General features: G+C 48.9%; 2 protein-coding genes across 3 annotated transcripts; both read left to right on the plus strand.

The window, feature by feature from the left end:
- Positions 1–665: 665 nt before the first annotated feature.
- Positions 666–4,919, plus strand: LOC139804246 (killer cell lectin-like receptor subfamily F member 1). The gene is made up of 6 exons (XM_071761257.1): positions 666–861; positions 1,802–1,933; positions 2,039–2,170; positions 2,289–2,443; positions 2,696–2,811; positions 2,904–4,919. The coding sequence occupies exons 1-6, from the start codon at positions 666–668 to the stop codon at positions 3,028–3,030; spliced, it is 858 nt and encodes a 285-aa protein (XP_071617358.1). The 3' UTR covers positions 3,031–4,919.
- Positions 4,920–5,184: 265 nt separating this feature from the next.
- NME3 (NME/NM23 nucleoside diphosphate kinase 3) lies at positions 5,185–7,772 on the plus strand. 2 transcript variants are annotated; one of them, XM_071761141.1, is made up of 5 exons: positions 5,185–5,354; positions 5,480–5,610; positions 5,769–5,870; positions 6,158–6,270; positions 6,733–7,772. In XM_071761141.1, the coding sequence occupies exons 1-5, from the start codon at positions 5,309–5,311 to the stop codon at positions 6,848–6,850; spliced, it is 510 nt and encodes a 169-aa protein (XP_071617242.1). In that variant the 5' UTR covers positions 5,185–5,308; the 3' UTR covers positions 6,851–7,772. The 2 variants fall into 2 exon arrangements, with proteins under 2 accessions (XP_071617242.1, XP_071617243.1); XM_071761142.1 differs by having other exon boundaries at positions 5,186–5,354; positions 5,733–5,870.
- Positions 7,773–26,694: the final 18,922 nt, after the last annotated feature.

Genomic DNA, 26,694 nt, shown 5'->3' on the forward strand with positions numbered 1-26,694 from the left:
TTTGGTTTCTCCTGTGGCCCTTGAAGGCAGGAATCTGAATGTGCTTGTCAAGACCAGCCAGCCTGGAGGATGTATTAGATGCAGCCCTGGTCTGTGCAGTCTCAAGGAGGTGAAGGCAGTGGAGATGACCTTGCCTCTGCCCCAGGCAGGGCTCCTGTCCTTCCTGCTGAACTTCTACTTTGGCTAGGATGGAACTTCGGTGGAGCCAGAGGGAGGCCTGAGGCTGCCCTGGGGGAATGAGGCTGCAGGGGTTTTATAATGCTTGTCCTGGGTCAGTGGTGCTGAGCCAAACAACCCCACACCCCACTCCAGAGCCTGAACCTTGGCACCATCAGCTCTGTCCCCAGAGCAGTCCCCCACCAAGACACTTAACGTAGGTGCAGCTGCTGCTTAAGAACCTCAGTGACTTATCCAGTCCTGCTCTGGTGCAGTTGTCCTTGCCACTTGGCAGGAGGTTCTGACAGCCTTCAAGCTGCCCTCGGAGTTTAAGACGGGAGAGGAAGGGAAGGTGCTTCAGCTGCTCCTTGAGGCTGAGGGGCCCCTGGCAGAGGGGATGTGCAGGGAACGGGCAGCAGAATCAGTCAGGTCTGTCCCTCAGGCAGGGCTGGGTCCCTGTGCTGTTCCAGTCCTTGCCATTCCTGCTTTCCCTAGGGGCTGCTCTCAGCATGGGGCTTCTGCCTGTGGGGCTTTTCCTGGCCTTGGGCCACTCATCCATTGAGGGGTATGAGTCTGGCCTGACACAGCGGTCTGTGCCACTGGTGTCTGATTTCCCCAGGATGCCACTCAGCAGAAGCCATTTGTACCAGCACTGGTGTGGCCAGCAGGAGCAGGACGGGGACCATCCCCCTGTGGTGGGCACTGGTGAGTCTGCACCTCCAGTCCTGGGGTCAGTTCTGGGACACTCGGGGGGAGTGCCCTGGCAGGGGACACAGGGAGGTTTGTTCACCCACCCTCCTGGTTGGGTTCATCCCTGGCACCCTCAACTGCTCCCAGTGGTTTCTGGGGCTTCTACAGCAGAACGTTCTTGAGAGGGAGTCAGGATTTGGGGGCCCCTGAGAGCCCCAAGAGTACCAAGGTGTCTCTGGAGAGCAAGTTCCCCTGTGCCCTTTCCTTAGGCATCAGGGCTGCTGTACCAGGCAGTTTTGGGGCTATTTTAGCTGTAACCTTGGCAGGAAGCTCAAGTCCTGCTGCCAGTTTGCACCTTGATGTCACAGCCTCTGTGGTCATCAGTGGTTGGGTTTTCTGTCCCCTCTTCCGTGTTCCCAGCCCTGTGCCTTCCTTGTTCTTTCACGACATGGAGGACGAGGAAGGGTACATGATGCTGGAGAAGCGGAGTGCTGCAGAAAGCCCAGGTCCTCTCTGGAATACAGGTATAGGGGATCATCCCACAAAATTTAGGAGAGGGTAAACATAGCATGGTGGTGACTGGCATGGCTTCAAAAGCGGGATGATGTTTACAGGAGCTGCTCAAGCTGAGGAAACTGAGGAACAGAGCAAGGGAGGAAGGTCTGGGGGTCTTTTCTGTGGGACAGAAAAACACCAGACACCCTGTCTGGTTGCCATCCTCTCTGTGCTGAGCAACAGTTTGCAGCTGTGACCCCAAAAGAAAGAGCAGAGGGATCTGTGGATCTCCCAGGTCCTGCTACTGGAGTCACCCCTTTGTGCAGGAATATCTGCAGGGATTTGGGGGGGTCTCACCAAGATGTTTTGCCCCAGGACACTCTCCTTTGGGCTCTCTGGGGATGGCAGGGAGGGCACAGATGCTCTCAAGACCCTCCTCCCCTTTTTCCCCTGACCACAGGATTTGTCCTGCAAGACTTGCAGAGGGGCTCAGCACCACGGCGAGTGAGTGTCCAGGCAGGAGCTCCTTGCTGTCCCCGCTACCTCCTCAGGGCCCTGATGGCCACCCTGCTGCTGGCCCTTGTGGTCTGTGGTGAGTTGATGGATTTTAGTGGGGTGGGACTGGGAGGGGACCAGGTGCCCCCTCCATCCCCAGGGGATGATGCCCCTGACCAGGCTGAGCCTCTCTCTCTCGCAGTGTCATGGCTAGTGGCAGAGAGGGGACAGTTCAAGGGGAGGGTGGAGTGCAGGAACACCTCACAGGTTGGTGAATGTGCTTTTTTGGCTTGTGCCTCCCTGGAGCTGCGGAAGAGCCTGTGCCCCCTAAGAGGTAACTCACCCCCCAGTGGGACCCCTCCCCAAATTAACCATGTGGGAACATCCCTCTGTGCTGTCCCCACCTTTGCTGGGGTGCCTCAGTCTGGGTGTGGCTGTCTATCTGTCCATAGGAGGTGAGGTGTGCAAACTCTGCCCCCCCAACTGGAGGCTGTGGGGGACCAAGTGCCTTTGGGCTTCTGATGGGATGAACTCCTGGAGAGAGAGCCAGCGGGACTGCATGGCCTGGGGAGCTGAGCTCCTGATACCAGAGGACCAGGATGAGCTGGTAGAAGGACCCCTGGCACCAAGGATGTGGGACTGGTCCTGGGTTTGCACCCAAGGGGCTGGTGGCACCTGAGGCAGGGTTAAGGGGGTCACCAGAAATGGACAGTCAGCACCAACCCCTGATCCCAAGCTTCTAGGGTGCCTTTGCTGGAGCTTGGGGAGCACCAGGGACAGGCTGAAACCTGCTCTGGGCTGAGTGTGTGTGCCACACGGTGTCACCATCTTCCTTTCCTCCCCCATCTCTCCCATACAGGATTTCCTAAACGAAATCTTCCAGAAACCCACCCGCTACTTCTGGATCGGTCTCTCCTTCCCCTCTGCCCAGCACGGCTGGACCTGGCTGAATGGTTCCTGCCTGGACCAGAACCAGTGAGTGTGGGCAAGGGTGGTCAGGATGGGGACCCCCATTATCACCCCAGGGCCCCTTGTGCCATGAGACAGGGCTCCCTCCTTCACCCCAGGTTCCCGCTGAGCCCCTGGGATGGAGACGGCAGAGCCTGTGGGGCACTGCGGGGGGACAAGATCAGCTCCAGCAGCTGTGATGTGGGACTGCAGTGGATCTGCCAGAAAGAAGCCACAGACTTCTGAGCTGGGGGCTGGGGCATCACCCCCACCACCTCTGCCCCATCCTCATTTGCATGCTAATATATATATATAATAAGGGGGCTGCAGGGTGTGCATGGGATGCAGTGTTTGGGATCAGAACAAGCCTCTGGGGAGAAAGCACCGGTTGGGTAAGAAGTACTGAAATCATCAATGACACTCCCCAAAAAATCAACATTGTGTTATGCTCAGAGGAGAAAAAGAAAGGAAAAAAAGAATTATTACCGGGTAAAAAAAGCTATTTTTGCAGCTCTGAGATCCTCCAGCAGCATCACTGAAGTTTGTGGCAAGGCTTTGGCCAAGCAGAGATGCAACTGGTGTGAAAGCCACAGGAAGTGATGCTGGGGGAGATGAAAAAATAGTAACAATTAAAAATGAGAAAAAAATCCAGCTTGGGGAGGGGAGAGGAAATTGAGGCAGGAGGTAGAGAAATGCTAAAGTTACAATAGCTTTGTTGATGCCCAGGCAATCCGAGCTTTTGCTGGTGAAAACCTGAAAAAGATACTCAAGAGGAGGGAGAAATTACTTCATGTAAAACTGGGATAATTTGGGCAACAGGGCTGACCCTCAGCCACTGCTCCAAGAAGCCCATAGAGACGTGGGAATAGCATGGAAGAGGTCACCTAGTCTTGGCAATAAATGTGTTAGCTTTTACTTAAATTGTTGTTATTAATTATTAACAGTACTTGAAGGGAAGGGGTGGGGGGCAGGTTATGGGGGTGATGCACAGCACATTCCCCAACATAGCAGCTTACAGAATTGATCCTAAAAGGTTTTTCTACTAACAGAATAATAAAGACAACACAGAGCTGTGTTGGAACAAACAGGGACACTCTCCCTGGGGCAAAGCCATGCTCTGGACGCCCAGAAATTGACCTCTAATGATTTTCTTGGTGCAAACTTGGTCACTCAAGTCCTGTGCGATAAAGCAGCTGGCTCCCTGCCATCCAGAAAGCAAGAAAACCTGCCCAAGAGCTGCCTGGAGGAGAACCAACAAGTCTTGAAAGGGAAATGTTAAAGGATCTCAAATATGTATCCTTAAAACCCACATTTACTTAGACAAACCTTACTGCTAGCAATTAGCAGACTGAACTTATTTACCTTACAGTAAGTATCCTTAGTAAGTATTCTAACTCACCATAAGGAATTTGCAATTAGCAAAAAGCAGCATGTGATGGATGCAAATGAACAGAGGAATCCAAAGTTACAAATGCTCTCACTACCAGTGGGCAGGGATGAGCTGCAGTTTGGGTTCAAGCCAGCAGCGCCAAGGATGCAGTGTGGCACTTGTCACACCCGTGGTTCTGCTCCAGCAGTGACTCCCACCCAGTACCCCCGGGGCATCTCAGGCAGGGTGACGGAGGGCCCAGCAGCCCTGTTCCTCCTGGGAACGGTGTTGGGAACGGGCTGTGGTCTGTCCCAGGAGGCAGAGGATCAGCAGCAGCACTCGAGAGTGCCAGGAAAGGGTCAGGATGCCCAGGATATGCTGGCAGTCAGTGCCACAGAAGAAACCACCTTGTTTTCTGTCAGTGAAGCTCAGTGCTGTGACTTGTGGGGTCCTGAGGCCCTGAGTGTCCTCCGGGAGCAGGCAGAGCAGCTCTGGGAGTGGAACCGTCACTCCAGTAGACACCTGGAGAAAGTATTTCAGGCACTGGCATTTCCAGAGACCCATGTGGAACCCTGAACTGGTTTAGGATGGGAGGGACAAAACTCCTTCAGTGTCACCCCTGCCATGGTCAGGGACACCTCCCACCAGCCCAGGTTACTCCAAGCCCTATCCAACCTGGGGCCTTCAACACTGCCAGGGATGGGGCAACCTGGGCCACTGGCTCAGCATCCTCATAGTGAAGAATTTCCTCCTAATATCCAGCCTCAATCTCCCCTCTTCCAGTTCAAAGCCATTCCCCCTCACCCCATCACTACCTGTCCCGGCAGCCCCATGGGTGCTCATCTGGCTTACTCAGCCGCAGGGGCAGGGAGGTGACAGCCAGGAGGCCCCGGGGGACCTCCCCTCCCCGCACACGTGGAGCCGGGCCCCACCGCCCTCCGGGGCCGGGCACAGCCCCACCAGCCTCAGGCATCAGAACAGCCCCGCCATGTAGGCTGTGGGGAGCAGGCCCCGCCTCTTGCCACGGGAACGGGTCCGCCCTCTCTCGGCCCCGCCGTTTCACAGGCCCCGCTTGATCGTTCCGCTACAGGCGGGTGTCGGAGTGGCCCCCTGAGAGGGAGGCGGGGGCGCAGCCCCTTTAAGAGCGGAGCCGCCATGATCTGCCTGGTGTTGGGGCTTTTCGCCGGCCTCTTCCAGACCGGTGCGGGTTGGAGCGGGACCCGGGCTCCCTCCCTGCCGCTGCGCCCCACGGCCGGGCCGGGCTCGGCTCCTTCCCCTCCCCTCCCCTCCCCTCCCCTCCCTTGACGGTCCCCTCTTTCCCCGCAGCCTGCAGCGGGCCTGGCGAACGCACGTTCGTGGCCATCAAGCCGGACGGGGTCCAGCGGCACCTGGTCGGGGAGATCATCCGGCGGTTCGAGAGGAAGGGCCTGCAGCTGGTGGGGTTGAAGCTGCTGCAGGTGAGCGGCCCAGGGCCGGGGGTCTTCTTGTGCCAGGGGGTGAGGGGGCGGCATGCTGGAGCAGGATCCAGGTTTAACCACGCTTCTGGGGTGACAGCCTGGCTCCAACCCCCCCCGGCTAGGAGCAGGCTGAGCTGTGCGTTCTTTGTGCTGCTCAGGCCTCAGAGGAGCTGCTGAGAGAGCACTACATCGCCCTTCGGGACCGCCCTTTCTATAGCCGGCTGGTGCAGTACATGAGCTCCGGGCCGGTGGTGGCCATGGTGAGTGCTGGCCGGGTTCTCCTGGTGCAAAAAGTGCAAAGTACAAGCAGCACTGGCCTGAGGCAGGGTGGAACTAGGCGGCCTCTCTCTCTCAGCAGAAGCCTCTTGAAGCCGTGCGTTAAATCTCCAGACAGCTCTGGGTAGAGCCCAGTGTCAGTTCTGAGGACTGCTTATAGAGACTGTTCCCTGCTTCTGAGGCTGGTGGATCAGGTGGGGAGTTTGGAGGGAAGACGATGGGACCTGCTGGGGGAGCGGTGGAAGCTGACTCTGGTGTTGCTGTCCCCTAGGTCTGGCAGGGCCTGGACGTGGTCAAAACAGTTCGCACAATGATTGGGGAGACAAACCCAGCAGAGTCCTTGCCTGGCACCATCCGTGGAGACTTCTGTGTAGAAGTCAGCAAGTGAGAGCTTGGGCTGTTTGTTCCCTTGGGCCGTCTATGTGTCCTGTCCAGGCATTCCTCTTTGGGGCAGAGCGTCTCAGTTGGGTGCTGGGATGGTCACTGTCTCCCTCTGGCAGCTCAGAGGATGGAGGAGCTGACCACTGCCTCCTGGGTTGCCAGGGGGCACAGCCTGGGGTTGGGTCTTTCCTGGCTCCTGAGGCCTTCTCTGTAGGTGAGGTTTGCTTGTCTTCAGCTCCTGGGAATCAGGACTGTGAGGTAGGGAAGAGGAAGGGAGGAGCCCTCAGCCCTTTTCTTGGGGAGCAGGGCACCTGGAGAGCTGCTCTGGCTCCATTTGGCATGTGGTGTGAAGGAATGTTGTAGGATGCGACCTCAATGAAATTGACCAAGGGGAAACTTTCTAATGGGCAGCTTCCCTCTCCGCCATTCTTAGCTCCTGGCTGATGCCTTTCCTCTTCCCCACAGGAATGTGATCCACGGCAGCGACTCGGCTGAGAGTGCAGGGCAGGAGATCTCTCTCTGGTTCCGCCCGGAGGAGTTGATTTGCTGGGAGGACACAGCTGAGCACTGGCTCTATGCGTGAGAGGAGAAGCCCGAGGGAAGCTCAGCTTCTTTATGGGGCAGGAGGCATTTCCGTCCATTTCTCACTGCCTGTAGGGCTGGCTGTGGCTCTTGCTGCAGTGTTGAGTGATGTGTGGGGTACTTTTGCCTGCATGTGGGTGGAGGGGTCCTGGGAGCTGTTTGGGGTCTGTAACTCTGCTGTTCAGCTCTGTCAGAGTGGCTTTCGCTCGCTCTCTTTCGCTCGCTCTCTTTCGCTCGCTCTCTCGGCTGTGGTCAGTGGTGGGGTTTGTTGCTCTGTTTCCTGCAGCATCTGAAGCTCCAAGTGGCTCAAGGTGATTTGAAGTGAAAACCAGTCTCTGCCCATTCCTGTGGGCTCTTAGCACTGCCTAGCATAAGAGGCCATGTGCTCCTGGCTGCTGGGAGAGCTGCTTTGCTCAACACGAGGCGCTGTGATCCATAGCATTGACTTGCATTGCTCTGAGGTTCTTCCTCAAAGGCTTTTACAGAATTGGGCTGCTATGGGCTAAGGAGGAAAGTCCCCTTGAGGTAGAAGTTTGTTCCAAAACAGGGAACAAAGGGCAGGACAAGCCACTCTCTCTGCCGTGGTGGAAGCTGGCATCAGTTCACCTGGTGTCAGATGCGATCAGGGAGTTCATGATTTGTGGCAACCCAGTTTGTAACAGGTTGGACAACACCCTGCATTGCTGTGAGCTCTACCTGCAACATCAGCCTCCCCTGAGCCCCACAGCCCTCCTTTCTCCCAGCACTATGGGGATGGAGAGTCTCTCTCCAGTGACTGGGGCTTTCCTTGGATGCAGACAGACCCTCCTGCCTTCAGACCCTTCTCCAAAGAGCTGTTTGCAGCTCCCAATGTGTGACAGGTTTCCGTTGTTCCATCACTCACCCATTTGCTTTCTTTAATAATAAACTCTGCAGACCCCTCATCTCTCCTTTGGTTGTTTTCCTCAGGGACCAGGAGGGCAGAGGGGGTGGTAGCCAACCCACGGAGCTTTTGATGTGTTGGGGATGGGAGTCAGTGCAGTTGATAGCCAGTGAGGGGTAAATGAAGCCCCATGTAGTTGTGGTTTGGGCTGTTCATCTGCAGCTTTGCCTCAGGTGACACATTCCCCAGGTCAGGATGAAACTGTCTCCATGGGCAAAAATCAGAAAGGTGTGGAAAGTTTAAATTTGACACAGTGTCATACTTCCCTTGGTATGCATTTTCCATTTCCAGTGTCCCTGGAACTGTAGGCTTTATGGTTTTCTGAACCCTAACCCTAATCGTGTGCAATCTGGGGGGCTGAGATGTGTCTCCAGCTCTACTGGTGAAAACAACCAGAAATTGAAAATTTGGTGCAGTGTCATACTTCCAACAATACTTGTTACTTCAACAGGCATGCCCTTTCCATCCCCAGTGTCCTCTGTAGCCAAATGCAAGGAGTGACCACTGAACATAGGGTTCCATGTGAGGGTTAGGGCCAGCCAAAGTTTTCAGTGGTCACTCTTTGCATTTGTTTGCCAGTCCCGACTGTTCGGACTTTTGGACAACCCTGAGGGCAATAGACTCAGAGCACTATTCGTGAGTTTCTGCTGAAACGCCTGTTTGGACCTCGGAGCGCCGTGCCCTAAGAGAGGTTCGTCTTGCAACAGTTCTCTCTTTTGGTCCTCCAGCAACAAGGTAAAGTGGGGCTTAATGGATAAGAGGTAATGGGGAAATTCTGATTGGACATAAGAAGTTCATTTTTCACCATATGGACAGTAAAAGATTTGAATGGTCTCCCAGGAGAAGCGGTAGATTCCCTCCGTTGTAGAAAGTGTTAAGACATTGAATCCATAGTATTACGTAGAGAGATGGTCTTTGAGGGTACCTTCCAACACGACTGATTAAATGAATCTATGAAGTAAGAGAGAAAAATGACAGGTTTTGGTGAAGATCAGGGGATCTCCCAGATGGTGTGTTTCTACGCTCAGGGGACATTGGGGGTTCTTAAATTTTTAACTTTGTCCGATTGCCGGAGACTCATTTGTAGTTTTTTCGGTAAAAAGATGGCCGACTTCCGGTAACAAAATGGCCGACTTCCGGTGACTCATTTGTAGTTTTCCGCTGAAAAGATGGCCGACTACCGGTAACAAGATGGCCGACTTCCGGAGACTCATTTGTAGTTTTCCGCTTAAAAGGTGGCCGACTTTCGGTAACAAAATGGCCGGCTTTTGGAGACTCATTTGTAGTTTTTCGCTAAAAAGATGCCCGACTGCCCCGCAATGGTTTTGTATCTTCTTATATGCAGTGCGTGGCAGTGTGTATTGGGGTGCTCAGTTCTTAGCATGCATCGGATTGTTTTTGTTTTTGGAGACGGTGCATCTGACACGTAGGACCAATCTTAACCCTGTTATGTGAGGTAACAAGGGAAAAGTGTGAGTTTGCAGAAGTGAACAGCAGGCTGATTTGGAATTAACAGAAGAGGCTTAACAAAAGGCTTTGGATGTATGATCCTCACAAATAAGAAGAGATCTCAAATATATCTGTAAACGGGTTACACAGAACTTGGAGCCCAGGGGAGAAAATTTCCAGAAGCAGAAAACAACTCCACTTTGAGAGTTATTAGTGTTATAAATGACTGGGACTCAATATTCTGTTAATAGTTTAATTTAATTAAGAAAATTGCAATAAGCAAGACAGCGCTGGGTGTGTGGGGAGTCTCCGCTCCACTCACATGAACGCTGTAAAGTTTAATCTTTTGGCTTATATTCCAACCTTTAATACATATTCATATCTATTCTAATACGTATTCATGAGTGTTCTAGGAACAGGCTGGGTTTTGTTTATTAGTTCTTGGAAGAGGCGGCCTTCAAAGGTGCATGTCCACTTTATCTCTGAGGGTCTTTTTGACCCCCATCTGGTGGTCGTTGGATGAAGTCAGTGTCTGCCTCAGTTTCCCCTCTCGTTACCCTTCGATTCCGCACATGAGCTCCTTTGCTCTTTCCTGTGCAACAATCTGCAGTCAGCAGTAAAACCACCTTAAATTCAATGCTATGTGGTGAGCAGCAAAATCAGCTTAAATTAGCACAACAGGATGTACATTGTAGTGTTTTCGGGGTACAGAAACTGTGGATGTCTTGTTTCTTGTTCCCCTAAGCTTTGTAGTTACACAAAGAACAGTTATATTTCATTTTAACGAATTCCTACGTTTGCATATTTCACAATGTTGAAGACAGATATATTATTAGTACTCTCAAAGTTGGGTTAGCAAACACTTTATAATTATTTAACATGAATTCACAAACACATTTATTATATTAGCACATTTTTGGGCTGCGCTAGAACTAGAACAACTCACAGTAGGACATAAAGTGGCTCTGCCTGCCATAATTCCTATCATGCAATGGGTCAAATATATTCAAGATAGAGCCAAAGTGGGAGGCTATGGTGTGGCTTCCTTCCACTAGCAGCTAGCCACTGCCCCCCATGAGTAATCAAGACCTAAACCCTGATTTTGCAGTCAAAAATAAATCTTGAATGAGGTTTGGAAAAACCTTGGATCTATTAACTCATCCTGAGACAGAGCACATTTGGTTTACAGGGAGATCAGCTAAGTATGTAGGAGGAAAAAGGCTTGTGAAAGCAGCAGCTTACCCTCCCCATTCTGAGAAATTTTTTTTAAACCATGAGAGAGTGCAAAGGCAGCCAATATGCTGAATTGTCCAGGCAGATATTTTAGGGAACCACCAGTAAGATGTCTAGGGGAGATAGTTTAGGCAGCCCTACAATCTGTGACTTGGGCCCCAGCCAGGCCCCGGTTTTGGTCATTATGAGGCATAAGACCAGACGTTTCCACGTTAAGAAAAGCTCAAGTCCTTCAGGCTAGCAGCAACGGGATACTCGAAAAACTGGACCCTTTCTGGCGTCCTCACCTACGAGAGGACGCACCGTGTAGGATTTCCCAACTGCTGGGAAGGGTTCTCCGTGTCCTCGTAACAACCAGGGCTCCCCAGCAACCGCAGATCCAGGCAAAGTCGAATCATTATGGCAATCGGCGACACGTCTTTCTTGCTATCGCTGCGTCTGTATAGTAACAATTAGATGAGTCGCTGTGTTTTGTTTTGACTTTGCTATCGCACTTCAGTTTTGTTGTTTGTTTCTGCACTTGTTCTCTTATAATTTAATACATCAGTAAATATAAACTAACTTCTTTATTTGGGTGCCTGTGCCTTTTGCGCTGACCCCGCCCATCTGGCAAAGTATCATATTAAGTAGCAGACCTATATAGACCTCAGGACACTCTCAACTGTTCTTGAAATCTAGTGAAACCGATGCCACGTGAAACACTAAGGACAGACTAATAGAAAAGCAGCGCAGCAAGCCCCTCCCCCCTCGAGAGCCAGATAAGTCCACAGGACATGGAGACGGCAAAATGAAAGCTGAATTTCAGGAACTAGAGTTCCATATGGAGACCAGGAAGCAAACGGATCAATTTATTTGGAGATGGCAGCAAACCGTCAGAACTTCAGGTTCAGATGAAACAACCAGTGAAATCAAAGGCACATGCAGAAGAGCCAAGAGACCAATCTCCCTGGGGTAAGATGCATTTTAAAGAAACCCTTTATACAATGGGGCGGGTGCACATCATGCAGACAGGTAGCGAGGTATTAAAAGGCAGAGACAAAATACACCAACTCTGGGGCAGAGGGAGAGTATGAACTCCACTTTACTGCCAGGGGCAAAGACCACATCCAGCCACACCCAGGGTCCTCTGCGAGGAAGCATTCAGAAAGAGATGAGGGTCCAGTTTTCCCGCCCAAGACTCTGCCAGAGGGTCTTCCCGGACTCTTTTTCAACATTATTGCCCATCAGAGCCCTCTCATTCAGGGCACCGCTCCTTATGAGACCATCCTCACGCCGCCCCACACCCTTCAATCTCTGTGGTGCTCTTTTTAGCTCTCTTACTGAGACAGAATCCTTCTTCAGGCTCTCTTTGCACCCCAGAACCCTTCTTTCATTTGTTGTGATCTTAGACATCTGTTCAGTCACTCAGCCCCCGAGGGCATCCGTACATCAACTGAACACATACAGTTTTTCCTCGTGTCCTAGAGTCGCCTTTTACCTCTTTCACAGCACCCTTCTCTCACCACCACACCTCCGGAGGCCAACCTCACACCCCCCTCTCGGCGTCCCACAGCCACCTTCCGGCTCCGTTGTGCATTTTACTCCTTTTTCGCTCCATGAGAAGCTCTTCTGACGCCGTCTGTCATTCGGTTCCCAACATCCCACGGACACCTGTACTCTATTAAAACCCTCTCCAGACTGCTGCTTGTGCCCTTCAGCTTTCTTCAGCGTCTTCGATCCAAAAATGACCCCTCTAACAGAATGCTGCCTTCCACTTTTAGCTTTGTTGCAGAGCTCTCACCCCTCTGGGTCTTTCAGGAGAGTTTGTGAGTCCATATCTGTGACCCACCCCACTTGTTCTTTCCTCTCTTCTGTCTAATCCAAGCCTCCAATGACCTTTACTCTGTTAAGGTTCCCTGTGGGTTGAATTCTTACGTGGTCAAGTCACTGAAGTAACAAGGAGAAAGAAAAAAACCAAAATTCCTCAGCTGGCATCATGGAGTTTCTGTGCTTGTCCCGTAAACTGAAGAAAGAGGAGAGAACTGGCTGCTTCTCCCCTCGCTGTTTTTATACCTTGTGGTAATCGCCACCTCCCCTTTCCCAGGGGATTGTGGGAAAAGCTGTGGGTGGTGCCTGGGGTATATAAGCCACAGCCTTTGGCTAGGGGCTTCAGTCAGCTTCTGGGCTTCTCTGAGGTCAGAGCTCTCCTACTCCTGGAGCTGACTGCAGCTGTTGAGCTGTCAGGGCTGTTTGAGAAGACTCTTTAAGGTAAGAACTTGGGAACCACCAAAAGTTAGAGCTCTTTATAGCAAGAATATGGTTGCATGCAAGTTTTTTGTTTTTTTGTTTTTTGTTTTTTTGTTTTGGTGGGTTTTTTTGGTTTTTTTTTTTGTTTTTTTTAAATGAAGTTGTTGAAGAGGAACCTTGAAACTGCAGGAACGTGCTAGTCAGACAACGTGGTTTTGTTGCTGGACATAAATTTAGACCCTACGGCCCTCTGAAAGCTAAGTACAGGAATTGGTTGCAGAGGGGCTGAGGCTTGGAGTTGCAGGAGGGATTCTGAAGATGGCATCTGGGAGAGGGCTGTCTACAATCAGCCCCCTTTGAGTGGGTGAATAGAGTGGGTGAATACAGCGTGTTAGTTTCCAGCACAATGCTAGGGTGGGCAGGGCAGCTCCAGCCTTGGTGTGTGGGGTTGTGTATTTTGTGTTGTCTGTCTTTGTCTTAGAGCTTCCTCCAGTCTTGATGGTCTTGATAGTTTGCTGCTTGATAGTTTCCAGCACGATGCTAGTGTGGGCAGGGCAGCTCCAGCCTTGGTTTCTGAGGTTGTGTGTTTTGTGTTGTCTGTCTTTGTCTTAGAGCTTCCTCAGGCCTTGATGGTCTTCTGTGTGTCCTCACAGAAAAAGTCTCGCATCTTGGGCATCATCCCTGCAAAGCCTTTCCTGATCAGCACGGTGCTGATCAGCAGCATCTTCTGCATGACAAGTCAAAATTGCAGATCGGTCTCTGTACTTGGAAGTTTCTTGATGATTGTCTTCTGCAATGTCATTCTCAATTGCATTGTCATCTGATCTCTGTCCATCCAGTTTCCCTGAGGGGGACTCATTCCCCGCATCCTTGCGTCCTCAGGTCTTGAAGGCGGTTCCTCGGGCATCCGTCGCTTCATTCCCTCGCTTTGCAGACGCATCGCTGTAGGTCTTATTGCCCAAAAGTCTTGGATTCCAGAGTCCCTCCTCTTGCTGTGAGTTTTATCTTGAGGTCAAGTCTTGTGACTCACATGGCTGTGTCTCGGCTCAGTCTGTGCATGTGAGTGTTTGGCTTGGAGATGCCCTGTCTGCTGTGTAGGTTCAGAGGCCACAGAAGCACCACAACCTGACTGACTCGGTGTTGAGCGGCGGCCCGGTAACTTGTGTAATCCTGTTTTTTACATCCCACAAGTAAAGGATGAGCAAGAAATGGATGGAGGAGGAGACAAGGGAACCAGCTGAAGGTTAGTCAGGGTGTGCAGTTGGTGGGAAGCTGCCTCCCTTGGCTACCTGACCGCATTATTGTTTGTTGTCATTTTGAAGGCGGAAGCGATGAGCGAAGCTGGATACGGACACCGGAGGTGGCTGTGGCAAGGTGAGCAAAGGCTGGTGGGCTGGAGGAGCAGTTATTCTCAGGTGTTGTATTATTGGTTAGTCATGAGCATCCCTTGTTGTTTTGTGGTTTTCAGATGCTGTGTGACAAGGACGAGCAGGAAAAGGCTGGAGGAGGAGAGAAAGGTGCCACCTGAAGGTTAGTCAGTGTTTGGTGTTGGTGGGGAGGTGCTTTCAATATTTATTAGAATCCCTGAGATTTGTTTGATTTATTTCTTACAGATGCAGAAGTCCAGGACATGGAACAAAAAGCAAAGCAGGTGGGTACCTGAATGTCATAGCAAGGCTTGGTAAAGTCTGTCACAGGGCAGGTGGATGTAGCTGCTCTGAGTAGCATTAATGGATTTTTTTTTTTTTTTTTTTTTTTTTTTTTTAGGTTGCAAAGCTGTGTAGAGCAGACAGTTCATCTCAATGGGACATGATATTTGGAAGGTGAGCACTGTGAAATTGGTTGCTGGAAGTGTTAAATGTTGTGAGTAGTATTGAATTAAAAACATTACCTGTGTGTTTTTTCAGGTGGTGCCTTGGCATCCAGTTCAGACTAACATGCCTGAGGGGCATCTGGCAAAGGATTAAGGTAAAGGAGATTGGGCAATTCTCTGGGAGGGTTTTGTTAGAAGCAGCAGTATATTACAAATTGCCTTGCTCTTTTCAGGTGCCCTGTAGAGCCATTGAGGTGTCAGGAAGTACACCCATCAGCTGCTTAAGAAGGTGAGATGCTAGTAAGCTCTTTCAGTAAGATCAAAGTCCTTGACCACTCGCTAAAGCATTTGCCTTTTTTTTTTTTTGCAGATGCTGTCCTGGCCATTGTTGGACTTGGCTGAGCATTTGAGGTGAGGTGAGGTGGAGTGGTGGGAATGACGAGGATCATTTTATGGAGCAAAGCAGTAATTTTGTCTCTTGGTCTTCTAGGTGACAGAAGCACGGTGTCTCCGAGGAGCGCGTCGTCTGAGGAGGGCGTGGTGTGGGACAGTCGGTGCCGGTAGAGAGGACGCCCTAGGATTCTGCACGGTTTACGGAGAACCGTCTTCGGGGAGACCATCCGAACCTGCGCCTTTTCGTCTAGCAAACTGTGTTTCCACGGCAGCGCTATGTTGTATTTCATCTGTGCCTCCTTCAGGGTTTCAGTCTCAAAGCCCATCAGGTAACAAATGTGTTGTTCTGGTGTTTGGCTTTGTAGGGCTCTGTATCTGCTGTTTGGCAGTATACTGACTTTGTACTGTAGGTCTCCAGATATACATTTTATGTGTGATTAGTTCTCAGTGTCTTGCAATGTTTTGTAATTGAATTGCCGTGGCTTTGTGGTGGGCTAGGTGCTGTGGCTTCAGTGCCTCCCTGTATTTCTGTGTTAGAACATGTTGGCGTCGCGCCGCACTTGACCTGGCGTCGCGCCGCACTTGACCTGAAAGTTTAAGTAAAAGTCCATAATGCCTTCTTTGTCTGCCTTTGACTGTGTATAGTCCTGAATATTTGTTTACCTCCCCGTTGGACTCTGTACTTGAATACGTACTGTATTTTCAATAACTGTTTTTGACTGCATTGTGAGTGTACTCGTGTGTGTAATGTGATGGAACTGGCTGTAATTGACTGAGTATGGCATTGTAACAATCTAGTGGTATGCATTGCCACTGCATGTGTATTGATTTGTAATGATGTATGTGTTTTGCCTTGAAACCAGCTGTGTACTGCCTTGTAGTGATGTACTTGAAGCTTGCAACTGTGTGTGGGTAGCCTTGTAGTGATGTACTTGAAGCTTGCAACTGGGTGTGGGTAGCCTTGCAACTGGGTATTGCTTTGTCATGATGTAATTGTCACCAAATAGTGTGTCTATTGCCTCATACTGCTATATTTTGGTATTGCCTAGTACTGTTGTTCTTGTATTGCCTTGTACTCAAATATGTATTGCCTTGCAATGATGTACCTGAATGGGTATTGCCCTGTATCTGAATGGGTATTGCCTTGTAACTTTTAAATTTTTTTAATATAGTTATTAGACATTTACTATGCTATAGTGGTAGTTGCAGGTTCTTGCAGGGTAGATGGCTTGGTTTTTGTGGGCTAGCTTGCTTGTATCATAGTGATTTAGGTGTAGCCTGTGCTTGTACATTGTATGTTGAGGTAACTATTGTTTCATTTTCAGGTACTTAAAAAAAAATTTAGAATAAAAAAGTCCCAGCTGGGGGATTTATTTTTTGCTCCCCCGGCTGGGGTTTTTTTTCCCGGGTCCCGGTCGGTCTGCGAGGCGATGTTCATCGCCTATGTTTGGATGCAGAAAGGCCTGGGACCTGGGTTTTGGCAGGCAGGATGATTTTGGAGGCCCCCGGGAGCAATGTTCCTGAGGAGCATGGTGGATGAAGTTTGTAGGCTGATAGAAGCAGAGGCACTGTAGCTGGTAGCTGAGAGCTGGTAGTGGCTTGTGCAGCAGTGGAATGAGGGTCGAGGGTCGAGGAATTTTATTGGCAGTGTTGTGTAATAATAGGTTTGGGAGGTAGGTGTTGTCTGTGTTGTATATGTGGCGATGACAATTTTTTCCTTTTCAGGTACTTAAAAAAAAATGCTTAGAGTAAAAGAGCCCCAGCTGGGGGATTTTTTTTTGCTCCCCCAGCTGGGTTATTCTTTTCCCAGGTCCCGGTCGGTCTGCGAGGCGATGTTCATCGCCTATGTTTGGATGCAGAAAGGCCTGGGACCTGGGTTTTGGCAGGCAGGATGATTTTGGAGACCTCCAGGAGCACAGCTCCGGGGGAGCGTTGTGGCTTCATGGCAGAAGTGAGTACCAACGATAGTAAAATGTAATTGGGATCTTTGCAGGAGAGGACGGTATAGGTGTTGTGTCAGAGGGGTAGTTTGGAGAATTGAAAGGCAACACTGAGATAGTAAGCCAGGCAGATGTTGTAAAGGGTCCTTAGTATTATCTGTAAGTCACTTGTTTAGAGAAAGGGATTGTAAAGATATATAAGGTGTGTGGAACAAATGGGAGCTAGTATAAAAAGGCATTTTTTCTGGTTTTATGTACTGTGTCATTTCCTTGGGTAGGGACCAATAAAACTCAAATCTGTGTTTTGCCATGCTGTGTCTCGTGTCATTGTTGTCTCAGTTAGGGACCAATAAAACTTGAATAAAGCTGTGTTTTGCTTTGATGTGTCCTGTGTCATTATTTCTTAAGGTAGGTTTTGTATGTTGTCTCTTTGTAGTGACTGTATTGGCTGTGTATGTCTGTGTTGGTGTGTCTGTCAAATTCTATTTGTCTCTCTTGTGTCTTTGAGTTGGCTAACTCATTCTCTACTGTCCACTTTGTTCCTGCGTCTTTCCCTCTTCTACTGTCTCTTTCCGTCTCCTTCTGTCTTTCTCTTTCTCTCTTCTATTGTCTTTTTCTTCTACTTTGCCTGCCTGCTACTTTGCCAGCCTGCCTGCTACTTTGCCAGCCTGCCTGCTACTTTGCCAGCCTGCCTGCCTGCTACTTTTTCTCTGTTTCTCTTTGTCATCTGTGTCAGTGATGCCGATTGATGTACGTCTCTCTCTCTCTCTCTCTATCCTCTTCTTTCCCTAATGCCCAAAAAAGGTATGAGCCAAACAGGTTAAGAAATCTGAGAAGGGGAGAATAAATGGGGGAGGCTAGATTTGGGGGGCGGCTGTGTGTTGGCTATTGAGGGGATTAACTTTTGGGACTGTATCTAAGGCTTCACGTAGTGATGCTGGGGTATTTAGCCTGAGGGTTTTGTTTTTTTTTTTTTTTTTTCCTGGGGGGGAGTTGAGGTGGGTGGCATTGGAGACGGGGCAAGATCCTGCCACTGAGGAGAGGGGAGGCAAACGTGAAGGTCATCTGTGTGATTCGGTCGGTACCTGTCAGCTGATGGACTCCAATAAAAACGAGCCGTGAACCCGCTTAAGGAGGTGCTTGCTTAATTTTTTGCAGACGTTCAGTTTTTAAGGGGAGACGCCTGACTCGGGCAGTGACTGGAAGAGGGGCGTGGGGGGAGCTTGTGCTGCAGTTGGGTGGTGCCGGTGACTGCTTGGGGCGCTGCGAGGGGGTTAAATGGGTCCTGTGGGGGGCAGGGGGTAACGGGGACGCTGCGGGGCGCTTTTATTTTGGATTTTTTTTTTTTTTTTTTTTCCCCCGTTCCTTTTTTTTGTTTTTTACCCTTTTTTCGGCGCTCGTTGCGCCCCCCGGTGTCGAGAAGCCGGAACTGCAGCAGCGAGGCGCCGGTGTCTCTGCGCATGCGCGACAGAGGCGGCTGAAGGCGGGCACCCGCCCTCGTTACGGAATCATGGCGGCGCGCTCTCGCTCCGTACGGAATGGCCGCGTCCGTCTGCCTCTTCCCGGCTCCGCCGCTGTTGGCGGAGCGGGCGGGCAGAGCGCGGAACGCCAGATCGGCGGCCGCTCCGCCGTGCCGCCTCGCCTCCAGGGCGAGGAAAAGGCGCGGGAGGGCTGGGGACGGCAGGGGGGGGCGAAGTGGGCACGGAGGGGGCACGTCTCTATGGAGAAATGAAGGCGGTCTGGCCCGGGAGCAGGCCGTCTATCCTGCGGGGAGTCGCCTCAATGGTGGCTGTCCTCCGGCGCATGCACAGAAACAACTACTGGCAAGCGGGAGGCGCATGCGCGGATCGGCGAGCATCCGGGTATCTGTCGGCTTCTTTGGGCGCCACTGCGCATGTGCGAAAGGCGGGGTTTCTGGTACTTGCCGGTGCGCATGCGCGGACTCAGCGCCGCAGTGCGAGCTGCAGTACCGCTCTTCAGCCACAGGGTGGCAGCACTCGCGGCGGTAAACGGGAGAAATTAATAAGAAACAGCGGCGCGGAGCCGCCCTCTGCGCGAGTACGGAAACGAGAGCGGCGGAGACGTTAAGCGGCGAGCGGAGATGTGTAAGCGGAGAGGCGGGCCCTTGTGTGTCTCAACAGCTTTAGAGCCATTTAGCCCTCCGCTGCACCTCTGCCGCCTTGTGTCACCACTCCCCCTCCGTTCGTGTTTCAACCCCCCGTGCGTGTCTCCGGCTCCCACCTCCGCGTTCCAGTCTGTGTTCCTGGCCGTCCCCGGGGCCATTCTTTAATTCGGTTTTCTCCTCAAAGTAATTGAAGGGATTGCACAGCCTCTTGAGTTATGACGTTTTTGTGTCAACAGAAATTTAATTACTTCAGATAAATGAATCACTGTAGCTCATCTATAATAAATCTCTCCAATATTCTAAAGAATACATTTCCTGATGAAGTTAGGTGCACTCTTTGCCAGTGTTTGTTTTTCCTTTCGTACCACCATGTTTTTGAGACAGATTTGTTCATTTTTTTGTTTTGCTTGTGTGTTCTTTCACTTTCCTTAGGGTAAATCATTTGTGAAGGTAAGGACCTGTACCTGGCACAATTCCTGCCTCTGGTCTGTATTTCATATAGACACTCTTGGCACTGCTGAAATGACTTGACCATGTTGTGTAAAGCAACTGCCAATTTTACACTGAGAATTTTTTTATCAGTTGCTCTTGATTAGAGATTAAGGCCTGGACATGTTTTGTGTGGACATGATAGCTCATCCCATAGCATGAGCATTGAGAGGAGCTGTCTGGTAAGAAATGAAGATTTAAGGGAGGGCTTTGCTCTATATTGGAGCTGGGAGGTTCAGTTCTGTCCCAGAGTTGGGTTATTGCAGCTGGAGCTCACAGTGTGGCCTCGAGGTTGCTTGCATGACATGCACGTGCCTATCCATCCAGTTATCTCCCAGGATGATGAGGCCTCTACTTTATGATGGGGTCTGTCCTCGACCCGAGAGTCCCCATTCACCATCAATCACTTCTCATCAGGATAATTCTTCAGCAGTCCAGTTGTTCCAACTTAAGTCTCAGTCAATGCATCCTCCCACTATATGTGGTTATTTTGAGTACTTACAGTCTACAAACTGACATTATTATTCTAAGTGGATGAGTAAAAGTCTAACTAACTTTAAATCATAGGAATTCAGCTACAATTTCATTTTAATTGCAGCCTCAGGTCCAATTATTCCAACTGTTAATACTATGTCAACACCCTTAAGTCAAGCAGTTTTCAGTTTTCCCAAATCTTAAACAATTATGCCTCTAATTCCACTGTGTCCCCAGAAGCAGCTGACAGAACCAGCTGTATGCCCTCCTGCCCCTTTATTCCTGGCAGCTGCTGAGGGATCAAATGTTTGTGGTTTTAGGTACTAAAGAAAAACGGTAGGCAGATTGTTGGTAGTGCTGTGGGTAGGGTTCCATGTGAGGGTAAGGGCCAGCAGAAGGTTTCAGTGGTCACTCTGTGGATTTTCTTTCTAGGCCTGTTTATGTGGAATTTTGGAGCCATATTGATCAGCAGTGGGAAAGACCCTGAGGGGTGGAATATTCGAGGTTTTTGGTACTAAAGGAAAGATGAAGTGATACTGTTGGTGGTGCTGTGGGAAGGGTTCCATCTGAGGGTTAGGGCCAGCCAAAGTTTTCAGTGGTCACACTATGGATTTTTTTCTGGGCCCATTTATTATGAATTTTGGAACCATATTGTGAAACATCTGGAGATCGGCCGAGGGGTTGAATATTTGAGGTTTTTGGTACTAAAGCAAATTTGTAGCCAGATTGTTGGTGGTGCTGTGGGAAGGGTTCCATGTGAGAGGTAGGGCCAGCAAAAGTTTTCATTTGTTTGCCAGGCCAGTTCATATAGAATTTTGGAGTCACACTGGTCAGCAGTGGGAGACCCCCTGACGAGTGGAATATTTGAGGGTTGTGGTACTAAAGCAAAGTTGTAGCCAGATTATTGGTGGTGCTGTGGGTAGGGTTCCATATGGGGGTAAAGGCCAGCAATTGTTTAACATGGTCACTCTTTGTGGGTTTTTTTCCGGGCCCATTTATATGGAATTTTGGAGCCATATTGAGATAGAGTTGGATGGATGCTTAGGGGTGAAATATTTGAGGGGTTTCAAAGCTAGAGTAGGGGAGAGGGCTGAGTGGGAACCATCAAGGCAGCATGTTTATTTTTCTGCATTCAGCTAGTGTGTGCCAGGCAGGGCAGCTCCATCCTCTCTCTGTGTTCTTTTGTGTAGCTTGTGTAGTCCATCATCTTCTACATCTCAGACCCAGGTCCCAGTATTTTTTTTGCAGTCAATAATTGCAGCACACACCTTGTGCCCTTAGGGTCTTGAACAGCTTTGCTCATCATCACAGCACCAATCAGGTGCTGCTTCTCTTGCACTGGAACTTGAAAGCACAGCTGAGTCCTGTGGCTCACAAACACCACTCCTGAGCCATACCTTTTCCTGGGCATTCCTTCCTGCTTCCTTGTGTTCTTAGGTCTTAGCAAGGCTTCTTGCACATCCATCCATCTCTCATATTCTTGCCTCAGATTGTGATGTTTGATTCTTTCTCTGGGGCTGCCTTAGGGCCTCCTTGCTATTTAAACTAGAAGTGGAATGACTGTGGGAATAATGGGACCAACGTGTTGGGTCAAGTCATATCACTTCCAATTGTAAACCTATTAAAGATTTGGCAAGCTGACAACTGCTTGACCTAAGTGACTTGTGATTTGGCTAAACATGAGCAGCTGGAGGGATAAGGCCTTAGGCTGCAGTTTTAATTAATCTTTAGGTGAACTCCTGTGAGGAGGAACCTCAGTGAGACTTCTACTCTGTCTGCTATAATAATATTACTAGATGTAGATAGTGAGAGAATTACCCAAAATTATCCTCTACAGCAGTAAGGTTGGGGAAACACAAACTGTTGGGGAAATCGAACTGAGGAAGAATTATCCTCCAGCAAAGCAACTGGAGGAGAAAAAAAATTGGCCAGAAAAGGAGGGGCCTGATGGTGAATGGTGACTCTCAGAGAGAAGAGGAAAGAACAGATCAGAATGGGAAGACCATATTCGCCATGTAAGATAACTAGGTGAAGAGTAATGTGAACAAGTGCACAGTCATATTGTGAGGCATTAAAAGGAACAAGTAAAATAAGGGTGGTTTTTTCTGTGCAGAGGCACCCAGCTGAAGCTGCAATAAGATGATTCTGTGACTAAGCCACGGGGCTGAACTTTTCTTTCCAGTCAGAGACTAAGATTGGATCCAGCTATAGCTTGACTCCTCCCTGCTGAAGAGCTTAAAAAACAAAGAAGTCCATTCACAAACCTCAAAATGTGTCAAGAGGACCTTTCCAGACTCTTCTTCAACATTCACCTCTGTCTCATGTCACCATACATCTCTTTCCCCAGTAGCATCTGAAGTCTGGGAGTTATTTTTCTTGTGGAGAGGTTTTTTTCTCACATTTTCATCACATCCTCTGTGTGTCTGGTTGAGCTGGAGCTGCTCTCTCTGGGGGGTGTAGCAATGGTGGGGTTGGGGGAAGAATAACAATGGGCTTGATGTTGATCTGCTGTCTCCAACTGCTGAGGCACAGACAGTGCAGTGCATTTCAAGGCAAGTAGCAGCTCTCAGCAGGGGTGGTCTTTTCCTCAGTGTTACTGAGAAGGGGTGGCTGGAGTCATCTGGGAGAGGCTACCACAGGGATGGCTGAGCAGGATGGGTGGCCAGGTTGGTAAGGCTTTAACATGTGGGGCCCTCATGATAAGTTGTTTTGTTTTGTTTTCTTAGTTGTAGGTAGTTTGGATCTAGATAGTATTTCTAAAGGGAACCCTCTGTAACTGTTCAGCTATTGCTCAGCCTCCAGCTGACTGCAGAATATTGATGTTTCAATGCAGAGGGAGAAGCCACACATCAGAGAGCAATGGAGGAGAGGAGCAGAGCGGGTGGGTGCGTGTTGAAGAGGAGCCTGTGGTGAGTGAAGACTGGTGTGCTGGAACAGCAATTGTTTGTCAGGAGTTGTTGTCAGGGAGTGCCAAGCATCCCTTCTGTGTGCTTCCCAGGTGGCACACAAGGCTCAACCTGTAACCAGCAGAGGCCAGACGGGCAAAGGGGAGAGCAGCAGAGGGGAGACGTTTTGGGCAGGCTTCTGGCTTCGGCAGTGTCTCAGCGTGGGTTGTTTGCTCTCATTTTTGTAGACGAGGTGACCGCCTTGGTGTGCCAGAGGGCAGAGCAGAGAGCTGGGTAAAGGTGGGTGTGGGAGGATGGGGATGACTGTGGGTGGTTCTGACTCGCTTACACTTCTCTGGGTACAAACAGTAGTTGCAGGAATTCTGAGGGAAGGAACATCCGGAGTCCTACCCCAAGAAATAAAATAAATGATAGCGAGGGATAGCTCTACGACCCAATTTGAGAAAGATCATCAGGCATGGTGGCAACTTGTAAATTTTACCTACTTGCAAGGTGAGCAAGTTGAGGCCTACATGCTCACTATTAGTGCTGCCAAGGAAAAAATCATCTTTCCTGTCCTGACCTTAGGAACTGTGCATCAGAATGTTGTAATTCAACCCATAGGCCATAATGTTTGGGTAAGTTTTGATCACTCCAGGAGAAAGTGGCAATCAATCAGTACAGAGGCCTGTATTCCTAAAGAACAACTAGGATATATTTGTGAAAATACAGTTATAGAAAATGAAGATTTGTGCTTAGATACTGAAGATAGTTTGTGTACTTTTGAAATGTTTCCCCATAATGACAACCGATCACAGGTTTATTATGTAGGAAATGGCTGTGCATGTATTAGAACATTGTGCCATAATATTTTCATTGATTATTGTCCTGAGATAGCAAATGGTACAAATTTGTGTGTGTGTAATTTTTCTAGAATCGTAGGTTGTGATTTTGATTATTCCATTCCTATAACCACTATGCAATTGATTGAAGCTGAATATACTCTGTATCATAATGTACCAAAGTTGCAGATAGGCATGAATATTGATCTTCTTAAGGCAATGCTTATACACCCTGATATAGAACACTTAGTTCGTGCAGTTAATAGAACTGCACAATGCATGCTTTGACAAGTAACACATGATTCAAAAGGTATAAAACAGGTACTAACAAAGATAGAACAAGTAGGGAAGCGTCATTGGTGACTACGCAAGTATTCCACTACCTAATATACCCTCTATTAGTCATGGTAGTGATAATACTCATGTTATCCTTCCTAAATGCGTGGCTATACTACAAACTGAATGATGTAGTCAAAAGGATCCGAGTACTGTGGGTAGTGATTCAAAGGCATCACAACCTTCCCTTGGAACTTGACAAAAGAATTCGTAAGTTCTAAGGAAAGGGGGGGAATGAAAAAGAGAAAGATCCTGACAGGATTAACTCCTGTAAGGAGAGGAGAGCAGGCCAAGCTGTTTGTGTGAATTTACTTTATGTAGAATTAAAACTTGTAATATGTTAATGAATTTGTATTCATAACCAGTAAAATTTAGGGTTAAACTGAGAAAGAAGTGAACAAAGCAGCTGAGACATATAATTTTCCACTAGAACAATGTAACCAAACACAAGGCCAGAACGAGATTAGCTTCTGTCTCGAAGATAATTAAAAGTGTAGATCTTGTTCTTAAAACAAGACACTGCCAAGACCATTTAGGTGCCAGCTGGGCACCAAAGAATGTGAACATCTTCACATGAAGGACATAAAGGATGCCACCACCAACAGATAAGAAGAAAGTTATGGAAATAAAGGATGTCACCACCAACAGATAAGAAGAAAGTTATGGATAGAGTCTGATATTGCCTTGTAACAATATAATGAAGTCAGCAAGAATTGAGAATGTAACGATGTTGTAACCTCCCCTTTTACTGTATACATACCCTAACCCTTTCCCTTAACCCACGGAACTCTTTGTCCAGCGAGAGCTGGGAGTTCCCCGGATCCGCAAATAAAAACCTTTGCTGTTTAAAGGCTTAAAACTCTGTCTCTAAACAGTTTTATTAGGCCTTTTTGGGCTTCACAGAGAAGGTGAAATGGTTGCGGGCTGGCTCATCCAGAGACTTTACGTCAACTCGGTTAAGGGCTTCCCTTTGTTTTTGCAGGAGCTGCGCGTGCCACCTTTGGAGCCAGAAGAGCGCTGGAGGTGAGACGGGATGGTAACGAGGAGGCTCGATCTCACAAGGAGAACGGGAATTTTGTGTCTCCTGGGATTTCAGGTGCCAGAAGCGATGGTGGCCATAACGTGTGGAAGGAGAAGGTGAGCAGGGCAAGTCGAGGGTTATGAGGAGCTTGTGGAAGAGGTTGGTATTTAGCTGATGTCCTATTTCTGGTGGCATTGCCGTTTGTTATTGCAGATGACAAGGAGGAACTTTGTGGTTTTGGGAAGATCCCCATCAGCTGATGTGGGTTACTTTTCTGTCCAGTGCTTCAGAGCCCCAGCTGTTTGAATGGTAAGAGAAAGGGAGGATTGCTGGGCAAGGTCCATGTCTCTGGCGTCCGTGGTTTTTCCATCTGTGGTTTATTCCATCTGTGTTTGGTTTTTTTGTATTTTTCTGGTTTTTTTCTGTTCTTTTTTTTCCTGTTTTTGTTTTTCTGGCTTTTTCTCTTTTCCTTTTTCTCTTTTGCTTTTGCTCTTTTGCTTTTGCTCTTTTGCTTTTTTCTATTTATTTCTTCTGCTTTTCTTCTGCTTTTCTTCTGCTTTTTCCTAAAATAGAAATAATAGAAATAAGGAATGAAAAAATAGAATAGAAAAAATAGATCATAAAAAATAGAAAAACAGAAAAAAGAAAAAATGGAAAAAAAATAGAAAAAATATCAAATAATAGAAAAAATTAGATAAACATAAAAATAGAAAAAAATAGAAAAAAATAAAATAGAAAAAAAAACCCCACCCAAAAACCCAAGAAAACCCCAAAAGAACCCCCAAAAAGCCCCCAAGCCTCCCCCAAAATTAGTAAGAATTTTATGGGAATTAATATATATAATATTTTTTTTCTATTTTTTGCCAGTCCTGACCATTCGGACTTTTGGGAGCATGTAGTGAAATGAGGCAATCAGGACTGGCTAATTACAAGGTGGGAGGTACTTAGCTTGTGCCAAGTCCACCTGTGCCAAATTAAGGCCAAACCCCAGCTACGCATTAGCAGGATTGGGCAACCAATAAAAGGTGAGCTTCAGAGGGCATGCCTGGGATCACTCTGGAGCAGCCAGAGGAGGAGGATAGCAGAGTCCGAAGCCACAGGCATTGAACAAGGCTAGCCAAGTCCAAAGGTGACAAGATGGGAGCATTGTTTGTGGCACCCCAACAACAAGACCTGCTTGACTTCGAAGTGCCGTGCCCCAAGGAAAGTTCTTCTGCTACAGGAGCCCCATTGATCAACAGCGGAGAGACAGGCCGCCGAGGGCTTCTGAATCCGAGGTTTGTGATAAAACCAAACCCGTAACCCAATTGGGTGGTGCTGTGGGTAGGTTCCATGTGAGGGTTAGGGCCAGCCAAAGTTTTAGTGGTCACTCTTTGTATTTGTTTGCCAGTCCTGACCATTCGTACTTTTATAACCCTACATTTCACTACAGGCTCCCAAAAGTCTGACGGTTGGGACAGGCAAACAAATGTAAAGAGCGACCACTGAAAAACTTTGGCTGGCCCCTTCTTGTCATTGTGACCCTGTCTTTCTACTTGTCCCTCTATGGGTGTGGCCTTTTTTCCAGGCCATCTTTCTCTCTCTCTTTCTCTCTCTCTTTCCGCTCTCTTCTTTTCTCTCTCTCTCTTTCTCTCTCTCTCTTTTCTCTCTCTCTCTTTCTCTCTCTCTCTTTCTCTCTCTCTCTTTCTCTCTCTCTA

The sequence above is a fragment of the Heliangelus exortis genome, chromosome 17 (assembly GCF_036169615.1).
Source record: "Heliangelus exortis chromosome 17, bHelExo1.hap1, whole genome shotgun sequence".
NCBI classification, from domain to species: domain Eukaryota; kingdom Metazoa; phylum Chordata; class Aves; order Apodiformes; family Trochilidae; genus Heliangelus; species Heliangelus exortis.

Excerpts from the sequence above, each read along its gene's own strand:
- NME3 (XM_071761142.1), top strand. The coding sequence starts at position 5,309 with ATGATCTGCCTGGTGTTGGGGCTTTTCGCCGGCCTCTTCCAGACCG. Across the intron at positions 5,355-5,479 it reads CGCCGGCCTCTTCCAGACCG|CCTGCAGCGGGCCTGGCGAA; the intron begins GTGCGGGTTGGA and ends CTTTCCCCGCAG. Across the intron at positions 6,271-6,732 it reads TTCTGTGTAGAAGTCAGCAA|GAATGTGATCCACGGCAGCG; the intron begins GTGAGAGCTTGG and ends TCTTCCCCACAG.
- LOC139804246 (XM_071761257.1), top strand. The coding sequence starts at position 666 with ATGGGGCTTCTGCCTGTGGGGCTTTTCCTGGCCTTGGGCCACTCATCC. Across the intron at positions 862-1,801 it reads TCCCCCTGTGGTGGGCACTG|GATTTGTCCTGCAAGACTTG; the intron begins GTGAGTCTGCAC and ends CCCTGACCACAG. Across the intron at positions 2,171-2,288 it reads GAGCCTGTGCCCCCTAAGAG|GAGGTGAGGTGTGCAAACTC; the intron begins GTAACTCACCCC and ends ATCTGTCCATAG.